The sequence below is a fragment of the Propithecus coquereli genome, unplaced genomic scaffold, assembly GCF_000956105.1.
Source record: "Propithecus coquereli isolate 6110/MARCELLA unplaced genomic scaffold, Pcoq_1.0 Scaffold9, whole genome shotgun sequence".
Classification (NCBI taxonomy): domain Eukaryota; kingdom Metazoa; phylum Chordata; class Mammalia; order Primates; family Indriidae; genus Propithecus; species Propithecus coquereli.
In genome coordinates this window covers 7,579,526-7,597,209 of record NW_012155284.1, presented here as the reverse complement: position 1 = coordinate 7,597,209, position 17,684 = coordinate 7,579,526, and the positions used below count along the sequence as shown (strand labels likewise).

Sequence of the window (17,684 nt, the reverse complement as noted above, 5' to 3'; positions counted from 1 at the left end):
CTACTACTTTCACAGTTTTTTAATTATACTTTTTGAAATATTAATGGTCAGATGTCTCACCTGCTAAAGAAAATATAATATGATCTGGTTTCCCAAAATTGAAACATGGTTAATAAAAATAAAAAATTGCATTTACAAAAAATAGCCTGAAAAATTAAAAAGAATGGTGAATCCTAGGTCCTAAAGGGAAGAGAAAAAATCCATAGTAAATAAGTTCAAATTGAAATTTTGGAAATTTTTGTCCTGTGTCCCATGCTGTTTATTAATTACCATATTTTAAAAATAACAATTATGTTACAAAGAAGAGGATTTATAATCTGCATTTCTTCATTCAGGTCAGCTTGGCTTTCTTCTTAGCAGGTCCTTTATGCCCTTTGGCCTTTCTTCTTAAATTCCGCCTGTCAACCACAGGCACTTCCACTTCTATTTCCTCTGAGCTGCTATCCACAACTTTTTCTGCTGATTGGGTAAATTGATCCAGTTGCTCAGAAGATGCTTCAGACTGCTCCTCTGACTGGTTCTTCTGTCCTGCATTCTGTGAAAATGGCACATCTTCAAGTTCAACCTCTATCAAAGAACTCTGAGGAAGAGGAGTAGATGTTTCCTGGGGCTCAGGTACCCCTTCCTCCCCCTGGTCTTCCAATGAAGAAGTAGTGTTGGGTGATAAATTCTCAGAGACCGGTTCTTCAGAAAATTCAGCTATCACAGAGTTTGGAAAACCAGTGTCAGATCGTTCTTCATTTGAAATACTAGCAACATTGTCTGAACTCCCAAGATGTGCTTTCTTTCTTGAAACTAGAGACAGTTTCTCTTCAGTGTGCCCCTTTTCATCAGATGGGCCTTCATCTATCAACGTTTCTGAGTCAGTTATACGTGGGGTCTGAAAATAAATAGCCTGGTCAACAAATAAACTTTTGCAATATAGTTCTAAAATAAATTAGACACTAATATGCAATGATGCTGAATTACAGTATTCATTATTTTTGTCACTCATGTACATATTCTGAATATAACCCTCTCTTCAAAATTGTCTCAACATGGTAATTTTGATACACTAAGTTCTTAAACATATAATGAAAGTAATTATTTTACCTCAGATAGTATACTTAAGACCCTTTAAACTTCTTACCAAGATTCCTCAAAACCATGAATCAACTCAAAATTTCCAGTTTCCTGGCATTACTGGAGCCAGAACCAAGTACCCCTTGGGACCTGACACCGCCACCCACTAAGTTTAACTATGGTTTCATTGCACTGGAAGTTTTATTCATTTATTCAGGTGAGACACTAATAAAATAACGCTATACAACACTGTTTTAGCCATAAATTGGAATATTCAAAAGTAACACAATTAAATTTATTTTAAAATCCTCCACCAAGTTTTTTTCCCACTAATCTAATCTGTCTTCCTAATTAAAGCAAATTAAAATTAGTGTATTGGCCATAGACTATGTAAGCAATAGGTACTCAAATATTTGATAATTAATGCTTTATCCATTTTTCTAAGCATTTCCCTAAGTCTACAAAGTAAGTCAGATATGAATACAGTTATAACAATTTGAATTTATGAAATATTACTAATTGCATTTTCTTACACTATCAAATCTAGCATAAAAGTTAATCTTCCTAAAGGATTGTACATCTTAAGGTGGAGGCAGATATATGTACTACACCCTCTGCCCCCGCCACATCACCAACATTGGCATACTTTACAAAACATTAGGTTTATTCCTCCCTTACCTTATCTGGTGCATCAGCCTCAGGGGGTTTTGAAGATTCTACCACCAGTGGAACAAGATTTGTAGAGTCTTCATTGGAATTAAAAGACTGTAATTTTAATTCTTCATCTAAAATTTCACTAGTGGAGTCCTCCTCTTCAGTTATAAGTGAGGTCTTAAGAGTATCATCCATTATCTCACCATTCATAGGCTCTAATTCAGATTCCTACATCATGGATGGCGGGAGAGATTAGGACATAATTACAAACTTATCTGTCATGCAAAGTAAGTCCCTTCTCAGTCCCTACCTGTCAAGCATCAGGACTCAAGATAAATTTCCATTGGAAGGTATGCGTTTAAGGAGAGTCTTACTGGGGGAAAACGGGAAACTCATGAAGCAGAGTCAGGAAAAGAAAAGAAACTTGTGGGTCTGAGATTCAGTGAAAAGACCCAGCACCCTTCCTTTCTTCCTTCTTATAGGGCAAGCATGGGAAGACCCTTTTCAGTACAAAGGATCCAGAGGGAGTCCTGCTCTTTACTTAATACCAGCTGTTCAGCACCTGGAACCTTTGGGGCCTGGGGATGTTGCAGTTTACCTCACCACAATGAGGAAGCACTACCTGTCTCATGGGAAGTTGAATTTGACTGCTGCTTCCTGCTGGGGGAAAAGAGCTCTAGTCTCAGCTAGCTCATTGTCACTCAACCCAGAGTCATTTCTGAATAATCCTGCTCCTTGCATCATATTATTAAAATACAGAAATGCAATTTGATTAACACAAGCCCTCCAATTTCTCAAATTATTCTTTTAATGTTTACCAATTTACTTCAATGTAATGTCAAATATTTCTAATTGATACTAGTGACATTCTAATCATTAAGGGGATCTTTATTACCATTATTAAAATTAGAGAACTAACGCACTTGAATGTTCAGAACTAGACTTGGCCATATTATATAGGACCCCTAACACATAGGGGATAATTTTCCAAAAGGGATGTTGAAATCAGAGACTTTTATTTTTCTATAATAAAATTTTCTAAAATAAAGTAACTACAATAAACTTTTCCTAAAATAAAAATTTTCTGTAATAAATGTATATTATAAAAATATGCTTTACTATATACCAGATGACATAGAGAATAGATTGCACACAGCAAGTAATTATAATAAAACTCTTAAAAGGACCAGAGTGGGAGAAATGTATAAATTAAATTTATAAATTAATTTGTACATTTTTGTGAGTAACTAAAAGAAAGAAGCAATGGAAGAGAAAAGTCCTTCGACTTTTAGGTTTGAGAACAGAGTGAAGGATGAGAAACAGGAAACTAGGGCCAGGAGTTTAAGACCAACTTGGGCAACATAGTGAGACCCAATCTCTACAAAAAAAATTTTAACAATTGGCCAGGTGTGGTGGCACACATGTCTATAGTCCAGCTACTCGGGAGGTGGAGCTACTCATAATCGATTGAGCCATACTAAGAAAGAATTTTGAGATTCTGTTGAATTTAATATGAGACAAGATGTTTGTCTAAATAGAAATATTCAGAAGGCAAATGATATTATGGGACTAGAGTCTGGGTCAATATTGAAGATCTAGAATTATTCATCATCCCTATAGAGACAATTAAAGACATTAGACTAGATGCATTTTCAAAAGAGAGAACATGAACCAAAGACCAGAAAGTCAAGAAATGAGTTTTTCATAGTGTCGACAATAAGAGGGGGAAAAGCAGGAAGAAGAGTAAAAAAAATAAATAAAACTTCAGAGACAGAAAAGCCAAGAAATCAAAATACAGTAGTGTAATAAAGCCAGGGGACTGGAGAAGTTTGAGGAAGGGAGAGTACTCAACCCAGGTTTAAAAAAAAAAGGCATCACAATTAAAATGGAAATTGTCACTGGTGTATATCTGGTTGGATAAATGAAACAGGTTATATGAAGTATGTACAGTATAATCTTAAGCTTTTAAAAGACAGAAAAAGCCACAAATATATATTTCCACAAATATCTAGATGCATATAAATCCTATTTTTTAAAAATGTGCTTTTCTTCATTTTCCCTATTTTCCACAGAAGAAAACTGCCATTAAAAAATATAGTTTCATGAAGTAGAGGAAACAGGAGCTGAATAGCAGAGTGACTTAAGAAAATAAAGCCAGTAATAAAGTTTCACTTATTCACCTGCTGGCTAGACTTGGCAAACAAGTAAAAGGTTTTTCAGGAAACTTAAGTACATATGAAAGAAGAAATAAGGAATCTGTAGAGAAGAAAAGATTAAGGATACTAAAGGAAAAAAAAGGACAGAAAGGAGAGGAAATGGAAAGGAGGAAAAAAGAAGATAGAGATAAGTATTTGTGAAGCTACAGAAATCAAGCCAGATGAAGAGTTTACTTAGTCACAAAGGGTTTGCCTATTTGTTTTCTAGTGTTCATTTTATTTTATTCATTTTTTAATTTTTTTTTTGAGACAAAGTCTTCACTCTGTTGCCCAGGCTAGAATACAGTGGCCCAAACACAGCTCATTGCAACCTCAAACTCCTGGGCTCAAGCAATCCTCCTGCCTCAGCTGGGACTACAGGCACATGCCACCACACTTTTTGTAGGGACAGGGTCTTGCTATGTTACCCAGGCTGTTCTTAATTCCTGGCCTCAAGTGATCCTCCCACCTTAGCTTCCCAAAGTGTTGGGATTACAGGTTTGAGACACCACAACGGGTCTGTTTTCTACTGGTTTATTAAAAAAAAAAAAAAAAGAGTTTAGTTACTTTTTCAGGAATTTGTAAGATCAATTGTGGTCAGTTATTTTTTTTTTCTGGATAACTAATTCCTATCCTTCAAACCAAAACAGGTGCAACGGAAGACTTGTTGGACCTGAAGGCATTCTAATTGGGTCTATAAGGTAGAACTTATGGTCACGTCAGTTACGTACTTAAGTGTGTTTAATTCCACAAATTGTATTTTAAATGCACTGAAGGATCTTACTACTTAAACATCCCCTATTTTATCTTTGATATAACTCAAACTTTTATAAATTCAGAAATATATAATTAAAATCATAACTTTATCCTCTCCCCAACTCTAGTACTTCATCTTGCTTAATAAATATGTGCTTTTCAATACTAAATACAATTTCTACTAAGACTCTACATCATTATATTTTCCTAATAATAGGATTAAGAAAGTTAAAATTTAGTTTAATTCCATTCATCTTAGTCACACCTTTTTACCATCTTGCTTCTCTAAGTGTGGCTGGGTTTCTGGCGCTGGCTGTGCATCTTTATCACTGCTTTCATCTTCAAATTCAATCACTCTCTGTTCACGTTCTTCTTCCAAGAATTCTTCTGAGCTCTCTGATGTGCGTGCAGTAGACTCCAGTCTAGAAAACCGAAGACAAGCATTCTTACTTGTTTCATTAAGGATGAATATAAACTTTCAGGAATCCTTTCTTAACAAAGTAATATTTTAGAGAATCAACTGTGTTCAGTTAACAACTTCAGATTTTAAAACTAATCTCTTCATCCTCTTATAAACTTGTTCTCTTTCCCACTTTGTTCTCTGGTTCAATTAATAACATCATCATCTTCTCAATCATGTTAACTGGACCCTCCTTTTCATTCTATCCATATCTTATTGGATCTCATTCTATTAGATGAACATATATCACAGTTTACCTGACGCAGTACCAGTTTATAGACTTTTGTCCATAATTATGGATACTGGCATAATTATTAATAATGCCCCTTTCATTCTCAAAAATGTCCGCTTGGACAATAAATCATATGGTTTAGGCCAGGCAAGGTGGCTCACGCCTGTAATCCTAGCACTCTGGGAGGCTGAGGTGGGAAAATCACTTGAGGTCAGGAGTCCGAGACCAGCCTGAGTGAGACCCCATCTCTACAAAAAATAGAAAAATTAGCCGGATGTGGTGGCACATGCCTATAGTACCAGCTACTTGGGAGGCTGAGGCAGGAGGATCACTTGACCCCAGGAGTTTGAGGTTGCAGTGAGCTACGATGCACCACTGCACTGTAGCCAGGGCAATAGAGCAAAACCCAGTCTCCAAAAAAAAAAAGAAAACAAACAAACAAAAAATTTATACGGTTTAGTTCAACCCTCAAAATGCCTTTCGAACATAGCCCTAACTTTCTTTTCCCATTTTCACAGCCCTGCTTCAGGCCCCAATTCTCTCTGGACCCCTGTAACTTTTTCCCAACTCATCTTCAGGCTTGCAGTACATCTTCAAGGCTTTCAGAGCTGACTTTCTAATACATGTTATCTACACCTGTGACAGCCCAGCTCAGAAACTTCTGCTGGTTCTCTGTAAGTTCAGTGAATAACGTATACCTCCTTTCAAGGCTAACATGCAGGATCAGACACTTGTATTTTTACTTGTCTTATATATCCTTATCAGTGTTCCTCCTAGCTTTGTTCAGGTTATTCTTTCACTAATATAGTAGCCACAAGACACATGTCACTGTTTTACATTTAAACTAATTAAAATTAAATGAAATAAAAAATTCAGTTCTTCAAGTACTCAACTGGCACACTGTCTAGTGGCTACTATACTGAACAGTGCAAATACAAAACATTTCTATCATCTCAGAAAGTTCTATTGGACAGCCCTGGTGTAGATAGGGGGTCAGCAAACTTTTCCTTTAGGCCTTGTGGGCCATATGTTCTCTGTTCCAACTATTCATCTCTGTCACCGTAATGTAAAAGCAACCATAATAAAACAAATACATAAACTTAATGAGCATGTCTTACAATAAGACTTTGTTTACAAAAACAGGTGGCAGGCCACATTTGGCCTACAGACCATACCTGGTGGACCCTTACAGTAGAAAGTCTTCTCTCTCAACTATTTGTTGAGTTTCTACTTATCTTTGAAGCCCTGGCCCAAATGCCAAATCTCTCCACTCCCTCAATTAGAACCAATCAGTCTCTCGTCTGCATTTGCAGCATTCTCTACCTTACGGTGCTCTTAACTGTGTAAATGTCTGTCTTTACCACTAAGCAGTCAATTCTTCAAGGGCAAAGATGATGTTTGTTCTTCCTATGTCCGAGGAAATATTCAAGCATTTAGTCTTACTATTCTATTTATGAAAAGTAAACAAAATTCCACATTAATTCCAGAATTGATATATTTATTCCCTTCTAAAAAGGGTACTACATCAAAATATTGCTCAGTGAGAAAACTGGTTATGTAAACTCTTATTCTTTTTGCAAATTACCAGATTTAAATATTTACTTATATTTGCCTTTAACACTATGAATTTTTCACCAAGATAAAACATTTACATATTTAATTACCCAAATTTAAAATTATTTACATAACGAAATTAGCATAGTTACAGAATTCCCTACCTTAGCAAAAAAATTTGACAGTTAAAATGGCAAAGTTATGAATTAACTAAATGGTTGATTCAGGAACAACTGGCAAAACTATTAGCAGAAGTCTAATTTTATTATAAAATTTAGAATCTTGCCTTAACATTCAAAAAAAGACAGAGAATAAAGATTTTTATTTTATATATTTTATTTTATTTTATTATTTTTAGAGACAGAGTCTCGCTATGTTGCCCAGGCTGGTCTTCAACTCCTGGTCTTAAGCAATCCTCCTGCCTCAGCCTCCCAAGTAGCTGGGATTATAGGCACACACCACCGTACCCGGCTTAAACGCTAAAGTTTTGACCCAACTATTCTGTTGATTCAGTTTGGCTACTAAATTCCCAGAGGAATTTACTGCACTATTTGTGGGTAGCCCTAATTTATAAATTATATACAGTGGCTCAGTAAAATGAATCAATTAATAAACTAAAATTGAAGGTTTTTAAAATTGACTAAATCTCAGCATTACTAAAAAATCAAATTCGAAGTTGGTGATAATGACTCATTTGGGATAATATAATCACTAGAATATTCTCCTGGATTTTCACATGAGAGATTAAACAGTGAGTTTATACCACTCTCCTACTAACAACTTCTCCCTGTAACACTATCAAGTTAACACCACTAGGAAGCACATAACCAGTAATCTTATAGAAGAATTCAAATACAAACTTCTACACCAAGGTCATTTGCTACACAAACAATGCAATAATAGCCTCTACCTTAAATGCTAAATATTATGAAAATAAGAGTAAACAAAATAATAAGAGTAAAATAGCAAGTCTTTACTTGTTGATTGAAGCTGTAGGTGAAGTCTGGGGAGTCTTTTCATCTTCACCTTGAGAACTACTAAATTCAGAATCCTGAAACCGTTTTCCAATCTTTGGTCGCTTTAGATTACTACTGCGAGTACGAGTAGAAACAGGCGTTTTATCATGACCTTAGGAGAAAATGGCAAAACTGTCCTTGATTATGCATTCAAAGGATTACCTAATACAATACAGAGAAATGCAAGAACTATGCTAGTTTTCATATATTGCCCACCATCATACAGGTTTGCCCTTCCCTTGCTTACGTCAGGCTAAGAAAATTATTTTATAATTTATGTCTTTTTCTACACTATAAAGTAACTTTGTCAATATTCATTCCTCACATTTCCATGTTACCTTCAGCTTTGCAAAAGTGCTTCTGCATTTTCATTTACACTCTCTCCCATCTTACAGGTAAGGAAAAGAGAGGTACAATGGTTTACTAAATGTTCACGTAGCAAAATCAGTGGCAGTGGTAGCCTTAGAATCCAGATCTAGATTTTACAGCTGGATAAGTCACACACACAGCCTTAATTCAAAATGTCTCACTTACTGATAATCAGCTGAATTTCTTACCTTCAGAAGTACTTGCAAAGGCATCTTTTAGAGAATCAATCTAAAACAGAGATATAGATTAAAACCCAAAGTTTTAGACTATTTTTTCTACCTGTCAATCTGTTTCACTCACAGCTTCACAGAAAAACTTTTAAAATGTTTTTCAAGTAACACTTTTTGTTAAGAAAATTTACTTTAAAAACAAAGCTTCAGTTAATGATAAGGCTAAGAACATATGCAAGCCATCCATAGGTTACAGTGGGATATACTGGCGTGTCCTAGTGTCTGTCCTCGGCCACCTTCTCTTTTCAGTCCATATACTCTCCCTTTACTTTTTAACCTACCAACTTAACTTCAACATCTATTTGCTGATCAATCCAAATATACACCTTAAGCTTCCTAACTTTCTGATTTTCAAAGCTCTATTTCTAATGAAATGTCTCGCAGTGGGTGTCCCACCTAATTTCACATCCAACCTTTCCCAAAATAAACTTTATCATCCCCAATATTATCCCCTATCTTGGTTAATGGCAATAACAATTCAGTCAGTTGTTCCAGACAGAAACCAGTGAGGCAGTAATGATTTCTTCCTATCCCTCATTTAATCAAACACAAAGCCTGTCAATTTTAACTGAAGAATTTCTCAAAACTGCTCTGTCCTTTGTACTGCCATTTCTTTACTTCAGGCCTTTATTATCTTTAACCTGAACTATTCCAATTAGCCTCCTCACTGGTATCCCTCTAATTACACCCCATCTAATCCCTTCCACTCTGATGACAGAGTGATACTTCCAAATCACAAATTGTGCCACTCGCTTGCTTTAAGAAAAAAAAAAAAAAAAACTTTAATGATCTATCACTGCCTAGAATACAAACTCTCAACCTCTTCAATACCACATTCCTCTTTCATATCAGTCATGCCATTTCCTTTCACATCTCTGTATTTTTTTTCAATATGCTATCCTCTGGAGTGCCCCAACAACTCTAGTCCTAGAACTCCCACCCTTTAAAAGTCATACTCTGCTATGAGCCTCCCATCACTTGCTATAATAATTAAGGCAATTATCATCCTGTAGCATATTTTGTTTACATATCTGTTTCCAACAATGAACCATCTAGTTCTCCCATGTGTATAAGAACCGTATCTACATGTCCAGTGTTTGGCACAGCACCTACTTTATTATAGAAACCACCGTCCATCCATTACAGGATTACTAAAACCCTTGTATATGGTAGGCACACAGATTTTGACAAGCTCTATTTATAAAACGCAAAAGAGGGAGCAACTGTGACAGATGATATGATAAAATCTTATCTTTAAGAAGCCTGTAGTTCAACTAGAAACAGATAAGATATAAAGATGAATAAATAAATGGTACAAAAAGTATCATGAGAGAAATACATGTTTTAGGAAAAAGCAGATAAAAATTCCATCGTCACCTAAAAAATAAATCACGTAGTTGAAATAAACAAACTACTTCCTCCTGTGGTTACTGATAATGACAAAAAGACACATAAAGTAAATCATTTAATATGAGAAATAAACATTTTCCTTGAACTATTAAAACATTAAAGTAACGTGAAAGAATATAAATTTCCGAAATCTAACTTAATTAGGTCAGGCCCCCCAAAAATCTGATTTAATTTAATTAGGTTAGGTTCTATAATCTAATTTATGCTGTCAACCTTATAGAATGGTGCCACTGTAATATATCCTCACTCAAATGACACATTTAAAATTATGTGCCTTAATATTAAAGTAAATCATTACCCTCATTACATTATGGGAAGAACAGATTTTCTTCTTTCCTTGATTTTATGATACCTGGCCAATACTAAATGAATCTGTGTATATCTGAGGAATCTGGACTGTAATAGAACAACAGGGGCTTATTCTAAAGTGTGAAGTTCCAAATGCAGAAAAAATGAAAACAAAAAATCTAACTTTTTATATATATTATTTATGTTATTCTTAAAAATGTTTAAAATTTTTTCATTCAAATATAGTCAATTCTCATGCTAATTAAAACACAAAATAAGACCCACAAATAATTCTCCAAAGCACTTATCTCTCAAATGCCTATGCATTTACATAGGCATATTTAACACTCACTAAGAATAAGCTCAGATACGTATGTACAAAAATACAATTGTAATAAATGCCATCACAACAAAACCTTGAATAAAAATAGATTTCCATAATACCATTAATGGGTCCATATTTTGGGTAATATCAAGTACCACATAACATTAGTTCTAGAAAAGGACCTGGTAAGTCCTATGGAGTTCACTAATGGGACGACCTACCTGTCCACTTTCAGAATACCTGGTATTTGCAAAGTGCACTGCATTCTACAAAGACCTAGCATATACACACTCACGCTTTCCATAATAACTTCATAATCTTTGACCTACTAATAATTCCACTTCTAGAAATTCACGTATATGTGCAGAGAAATAATTACATATGCACAAAGAATTGTGTATAAATGTGTTTGTTTTTGCACCACTTAAAAATGTAAAAAATTTAAGTATCCTATGTTAAGGAAATAAATGATGGTTATTTACATAAAATAAGTAATAGTGTGCTATCTAACAATCATGTTTTAAAACAGTAATGCCATAGAAAATGCTACCAATATTATATTAACAGAGAAAAGCAGTTAGAAGCAGCTGAAGGTAATAAAAACAAAAATAAAGTGTATAGATACATGCTTTACACTATATAATATTAAATACATACACCAAAATGTTATCAGTGGCTGTACCTGAATAGTAGGATTACAGGTTTTCATTTTCCTCTATATTATTTTATGTATATTCTAAATTACCTTTATCTTTTAATACCATTAACATGATTAAATTATATTTTAATACCATTATCAAGATTATTTTTCTAGGAAAATTAAGCCTTTAACAATCAATTAACAGAAGATGCCAGAAAAACTAACAAATAGAAATTACGAAAGCTTGTTGAATGAACTATAACATTTAAAACGTAAATATAAACTGAACCTGTTTTTAAAAAACACAAAAATTATTATTTCCTACAATGAACATACAGTGTACTTACAGTTAGAGGAATCTCACTAGACTGATTGTCTTCAGCTCCTGCTTCATATTCTGGAATAGGTGTGGGACCATATTCTCCAGACACAGGTCTTTTAGGTTCAATATGAGAAACTGCTGTGTATAGAAGAATTTTAAAAATTGTAACCCAATCTGTATTTGATTTTAATTGTAACATTGTTTGTAGTGATTTTCACAAAAGCGCTGAATAGCACCCGGGACAGAATGGTATAGAACATCTAGGTGTGAGATATTCCCTCATCAATATCTTATAATGAAACCTTGCCATTATACAGAGTGTTAAATAGTTATAAGGACTTAGTGACTTTGGGGAGAGATGCATGAGAGTAGGTGCTAACCTTTGATGCCCGGATGCCTATTTTATGCTGTTTTAGTAATGCCTTTATTTCTTACCCACCAATTCCTACTATTGGGCTGTTACATTCAAGTGGGCTATTCAAGGTCTCCTTATTAGTGACTCCAAAGTTAATACGTAATAAAAATTCAAACTTTAGACAAGGGGGTCTGTTACTAGAACGATCACATTATTATACAACACTACTCTGGACTGTAAGTCACAACCATTATTAGCCACTGCTTTTTAAACTGGACTTGCATTCAAACTGAAAACATTCTTACCTGGAATTTTAACTGTTCCTCTCTGTAACGCTCTGGTGACTGGTATTCGCTGATACCAGTGCCCAACACCTTCAACCTCCCAAAGGAGTTCATGGTCTCCTGGATACTTTTCAAAGTACTGCTTGCAAGCTGAAAAACACATTTAGAATTTTCTAGAAATCCCAAATATCAACTGTTTTGAAAAACAGAAAGAAGATGCAATTAAGCTGCCCAACTCGCCTAATGGGGATAGCATAACCTTGATACCAAAACATCACCAAGGCAACTCAAGAAAAGTATACAACAGTCTCATTTATGAATAAAAATTCTCAATAAAATACCAAATGAGAGTTTTAGCATGATCAAACAATAAAAAGCCTAACAAAAATGTGCTTCAACTTTAAAGGCAAAATTATTAAATGTTACAGAAGAACTGAATAAAAAGACTGTCAGACTCAACAGCATAAAAACACCAATTCTCACCAAAGTAACCTCTAAATTCCATGCAATTCCAAACAAAATCCCAACAGAATATATTTTTTAATGACATTTGACAAAACTTAATCCCAAATTCAAAATGAAAGAACAAAAGATAAGAAAAAATATGCAGTATGTACAACTATTATATATCAATTTTTAAAAATACAAAAGAAAGAAAACAATAGGCAGGTCAGTTCTAAGAAGAAAAGTAAGACTAAGGATTTGTTCAAGGAGATATCAGTTATAAAAACCACAGTAATTAAAACAACCTGGTCTTGACATCTGGATATATAAACAGGGGAGGAATAGAAAATACCAAAAAAATAGAAAACGCCCCACCAGGAACAATCACACATACATTAGAACTTGGCAAATGACAAAGGAGGCATTACATTTCAACAGAGAATGGATAAACTATTAAAATTAGGGTGCTGAAATAAAAATCCATACAGAAAAAAATAGTTCTCGATCTCACATCAATATCATTCATAAAAATAAATTCTAGATGGATTCTAAGACCTAATATTTAAAAGCAAAATGTTTAAAATAAAACATAGGACAGTACCTCTAGGACATTAGGGTTCTGATGGCTTTCTTAATAAAAGACTCAAAAATCACAGTCTATAATAAAAAATTATGATAAACTTGACTCCTAAGATTTAAAACCTTTTATATAAGGACTATGCAACAGAAGTTTCTGTTGATAGGAATGTCCTATATCAGCACTGTCCAATACAGTAGCCACTAACCACATGTGGCTCCTGAGAAACTAAACTTATAATTCTATTTAATATTAATTAAACTTATATTTAATTTAAATTAGTGGCTACTGTATTGGATTGCATAGCTCTATATGAAAATGATACTAGAAAGACACAGATTGGGAGAATACAATTTAGAATACAACAAAGGATTAGTATCAGAGACTATAAAGAATTTCTAAATTTGAATTCGAAAGACAAAATTATCCCAAAGAAAAACTATGTATTTGCTCCAAAGAAATGAAAACATATGTCCATACAAAGATATTTTCATGTAGCCTTATTCATTATAGCCAAAAAAGGGAAAAAACCAAATGTTTATCAACAGGCAAATAAACAAACTGTGGCATAGCCATACAAATGAGGAATACTCAATAATAAAAATGGAATGAATTATTGAGACATATGTATCAATGAATCTCAAAAATAAAATGCCGAGGCCGGGCGCGGTGGCTCACACCTGTAATCCTAGCACTCTGGGAGGCCGAGGCGGGCGGATTGTTTGAGCTCAGGTGTTCGAAACCAGCCTGAGCAAGAGCGAGACCCCGTCTCTACCAAAAATAGAAAGAAATTAATTGGACAGCTAAAAATATATAGAAAAAAATTAGCCAGGCAAGGTGGCGTATGCCTGTAGTCCCAGCTACCCAGGAGTCTGAGGTTGCTGTGAGCTAGGCTGACGCCACGGCACTCACTCTAGCCCGGGCAACAGAGTGAGACTCTCTCAAAAAAAAAAAAAAAATAAATAAATAAAATGCCGGACACAGAAGTATATATACTGTATACTTCCATTTTTTTTCTTATGAAACTCTAGAAAAGAAAAATCTAATCTATATTAAAAGAAAGCAGATCAGTGCTTGCCTGGAGCCAGGAGTTTGGAGGGGAAGGAAGCTAGATTGACGGACAAAGGGAACTTTGGGGAACAATGAAAGTACTGTACGTCTACATGGTGTCTATGGTACCAAGGGTCTATATGTATGTTAGAAGTCATCAAAATGTACACTTAAAATAAGAACATGTTATTGTATATAAATTATAATTTAATGAAATGGATTTTTAAGATGCTATCCCAATAATACTTTTTACCTATCATGTTAAGAAATATCAAAAATATTTGATCAACTATGTTGCTATGATGTGAGGAAAAAGGGATTTCATACCTTGCTGGTAGAAGTGTGAACTGGTACAACCTCTATGGAAGGCAATTCAGCAAAATTTATTGAACTTAGAAATGCAGATCTAAAGTGATTGAACCAGCAATTTCACTTTCAAGATCTGACCACTTTAGATATACAGTCACCCCCCTTATCCCAGAGTGATACTTTCCGAGACCCCCAGCGGATGCCTGAAACATTGGCAACTGCCCAACCCAACTGCTGTCAATAGGAACGTGTTTCTGATCATGTCTTCTACCCACAAATTTCATGCCTTTTCCTTCTTAACTAAGCACTTATCACACAGTTGCTATAACTTTTGCAGTCTGAAGTGTGACAGCAAAATCAGCAAAAATTTTTTTCCTTCTTCACAATTTCACAGATAAAAGATTTGTTCTTACCATAGATTTTAGCAATCTCAGCAAATGTATTTTTCTTTCTTTATTGAGAACTTACACCTTTTCATTTTAAAGGAAGCACTTTACAGCTTCTCTTTGGCACATCCAAATTGCCAGCATCAATACCCTCATGTTTTGGTGCCATTACTAAGTAAAGTAAGAGTTACTTGAACACAAGCACTTCAACACCATGACAGCTGATCTGGTAACTGAGCTGCCTATTTGGTGACTAACAAGTCTGGAGCGTAGACAGCGTGGATGTGCTACAGGAAGGAAGGATTCCCAATCTGGATGGGATGGAGCAGGACAGCAGGAGATTTCATGAATGGCACAATTTAAAACTTACTGGGTTTTTTTCCCTTTTTTCTTTTTTTAATTCCTCAAGTCACCAAGTAAAACTTATGAATTGTTTATCTCTGGAATTTTCTATTTAATAATTTTGGACCATGCTTGACTGCAGGAAACTAAAACCACAGACAGCAAAACCTATGGACAAGGAGGGACTACTGTATTACGTGAGTAAAAAGTGCACAAAACTTTTCAGTTTTTCATAGGAAAAGGACCTTGCTTTAACCTTTGAAAACTCTTTTCCTACAAACCTGATAAAAGTGAAATGTCAACTACTTTGGTGAGTAATATTACTTATGGTAAAAAGGACCACTGATTGGTAAACTGCATCTGAACTGTGAGATATGAATTAATCATAAGTATCTAGAAGATACACATATTTGTGAGCCTCCCCAAGCTCAGCTTGACTTGTAACTAGGCATTTTTCTGTTTACCTTTTTGAATCACAAGCTATGCCTTTTGGTTTTTACAAGAATCCTCAGGGGCAACAGGACTTCTAAGTCAGGGTAACTCATATACATACCCATACATGGTCACTGGCAATGTCCTGAATTACAGCTGCTCAGTCAGCCAGTGTGCTGGAGTGAAGATGACAAAGATGGCCACTGACGGACATGTACCACAAGGGGGAAATCAACTTCTGTGATTTCAAAACACTGAGATTTTTTTTTTTAACCATGGCATAACACAGAAGCTAGCAATATTAAGAAATATACACATGGTCTCTGCCCCCAATCCCAGAGCTCTAAAACCCTTGTAATTTCCTTAATTGTACTGGTGCTAGGAGATCTTTTCAATGTTTGGTGTCTGCCCAGTTCCTGAGACAGAGTTCTTAATACTCTTATAAATATGGGTGCTACGAAAATCTTTGTTCTCTTACTTGGTCTTTGATTCCAATTCCTGATACAAAGCTCCTAAATCCTTTGGAATTTCCTGGGTGATAGGAGCATGTTTTTTTCTAATAAGACAACTCTTGGTAGGCTCCTGAAGGGGGCTGGTCACCAGAAAGGCCAAGCCATGATCATAAGCATGGAGCTTTCGGCCCCACCATGCCATTCTCCCGAGAGGGGAGAGGGGACAGAAATGAGTTAATAATTGATCATGCCTATGTGATAAAGCCTCCATAACAATCTCTAAACTATGGGGATCAGGGAGCTTCCAGGCTAGCAAACACATCCATGTGCTGGGAGGGTAGTATAGCCCAAATCCATGCAGACAGAAGCTCTTGTGCTAGGGACCCATCTAGACCTTATCCTATGTATCTCTTCATCTGGCTGTTCATCTGTATCCTTTATTATATTCTTTTAACAAACAGGTAAGCATAAGTGTTTCCCTGAGTTCTGTGAGCAGCTCTAGCAAATTAATAGAGTCCAAGGAGGGGTAGTGGGAACCACAATTTATAGTCAGTCAGAAGTACAGGTGACAACCTACTACTTGTAATTGGCATCTGAAGTGGGGGCTGTATTGTAGACCAAGTCCTCAATCTGTGAGATCTGATGCTAACTCCAGGTAGGCAGTGTCGGAATTGAATTGGAGGACACCCAGATGGTGTCCCTGGAGAACTGCCTATTGTGTGGAGAAATACTCCCACCCACACATCTGGTTTCAGAAGTGTTGTGTTGAATAGTGTGTGGGTAGAAATAACAAACTAGAAACAATGTCCATCAATAGTTACGGTATCCATTTGTTACATACTCTGTTAAAAAGAATGCCCCATACCATGTTAAAGAAAAAAAAAAGGAAGGTCTTTACACACTGATGTGGAATAAAATGTATTAAGTGAATAAAAAAAGGTTTAATGTATAAAGTATAACATTTCTGTAGAAAAGGAAAATATGTATTTTGTTTGCATATACATAAAGTATGTCTGGAATTATACATAAGAAACTGATAACATTATTTGCCTCAGGAACAGAAAGAGGGTGGCTGAAGGGACAAAATGAGAGATTGAAACCTTTTTATATCTTTTGAATTTGTTGGCAGGGCACAGTGGCTCACGTCTGTAATCCTAGCACTCTGGGAGGCTGAGGAGAGAGGATTGCTTGAGGTCAGGGGTTCCAGAGCAGCCTGAGCAAAAGTGAGACCCTTTCTCTACCAAAAAGTAAGGGGGAAAAAAAAAACAAAACCAGCCAGGCATTGTGGTGGTGACCTGTAGTCCCAGCTACCTGGGAAACTGAGGAGAAGGATTGCTTGGACTCCAGGAGTTAGAGGTTGCTGTGAGCTACAATGACACCACTGAACTCTACTTAGAGCAACAGAGTGACTCAGTCTCAATGAAAACAAACAAGGCAACTGAACACTCCACCTTACAGCCCCCCACCCCTAAAACTAAAAAAAAATTAAAAAATTTGTGACTGAACTACCTATTCAGTGAAAATAATTCAGTATTAATAG

At 35.4% G+C, this 17,684-nt stretch overlaps 1 protein-coding gene across 1 annotated transcript in view; it reads right to left on the bottom strand.

The window, feature by feature from the left end:
- Positions 1-17,684, bottom strand: part of FAM169A (family with sequence similarity 169, member A) — a 52,610-nt gene continuing 34,926 nt past the window's right edge. The window contains exons 6-12 of the mRNA XM_012664571.1: positions 12,174-12,302; positions 11,539-11,651; positions 8,487-8,526; positions 7,891-8,041; positions 4,933-5,089; positions 1,741-1,944; positions 1-880 (exon numbers count right to left, since the gene is read on the bottom strand). Coding sequence (XP_012520025.1) covers positions 332-880; positions 1,741-1,944; positions 4,933-5,089; positions 7,891-8,041; positions 8,487-8,526; positions 11,539-11,651; positions 12,174-12,302 — 1,343 coding nt within the window. The 3' untranslated portion in view covers positions 1-331. The remainder of the gene's footprint in view (positions 881-1,740; positions 1,945-4,932; positions 5,090-7,890; positions 8,042-8,486; positions 8,527-11,538; positions 11,652-12,173; positions 12,303-17,684) is intronic.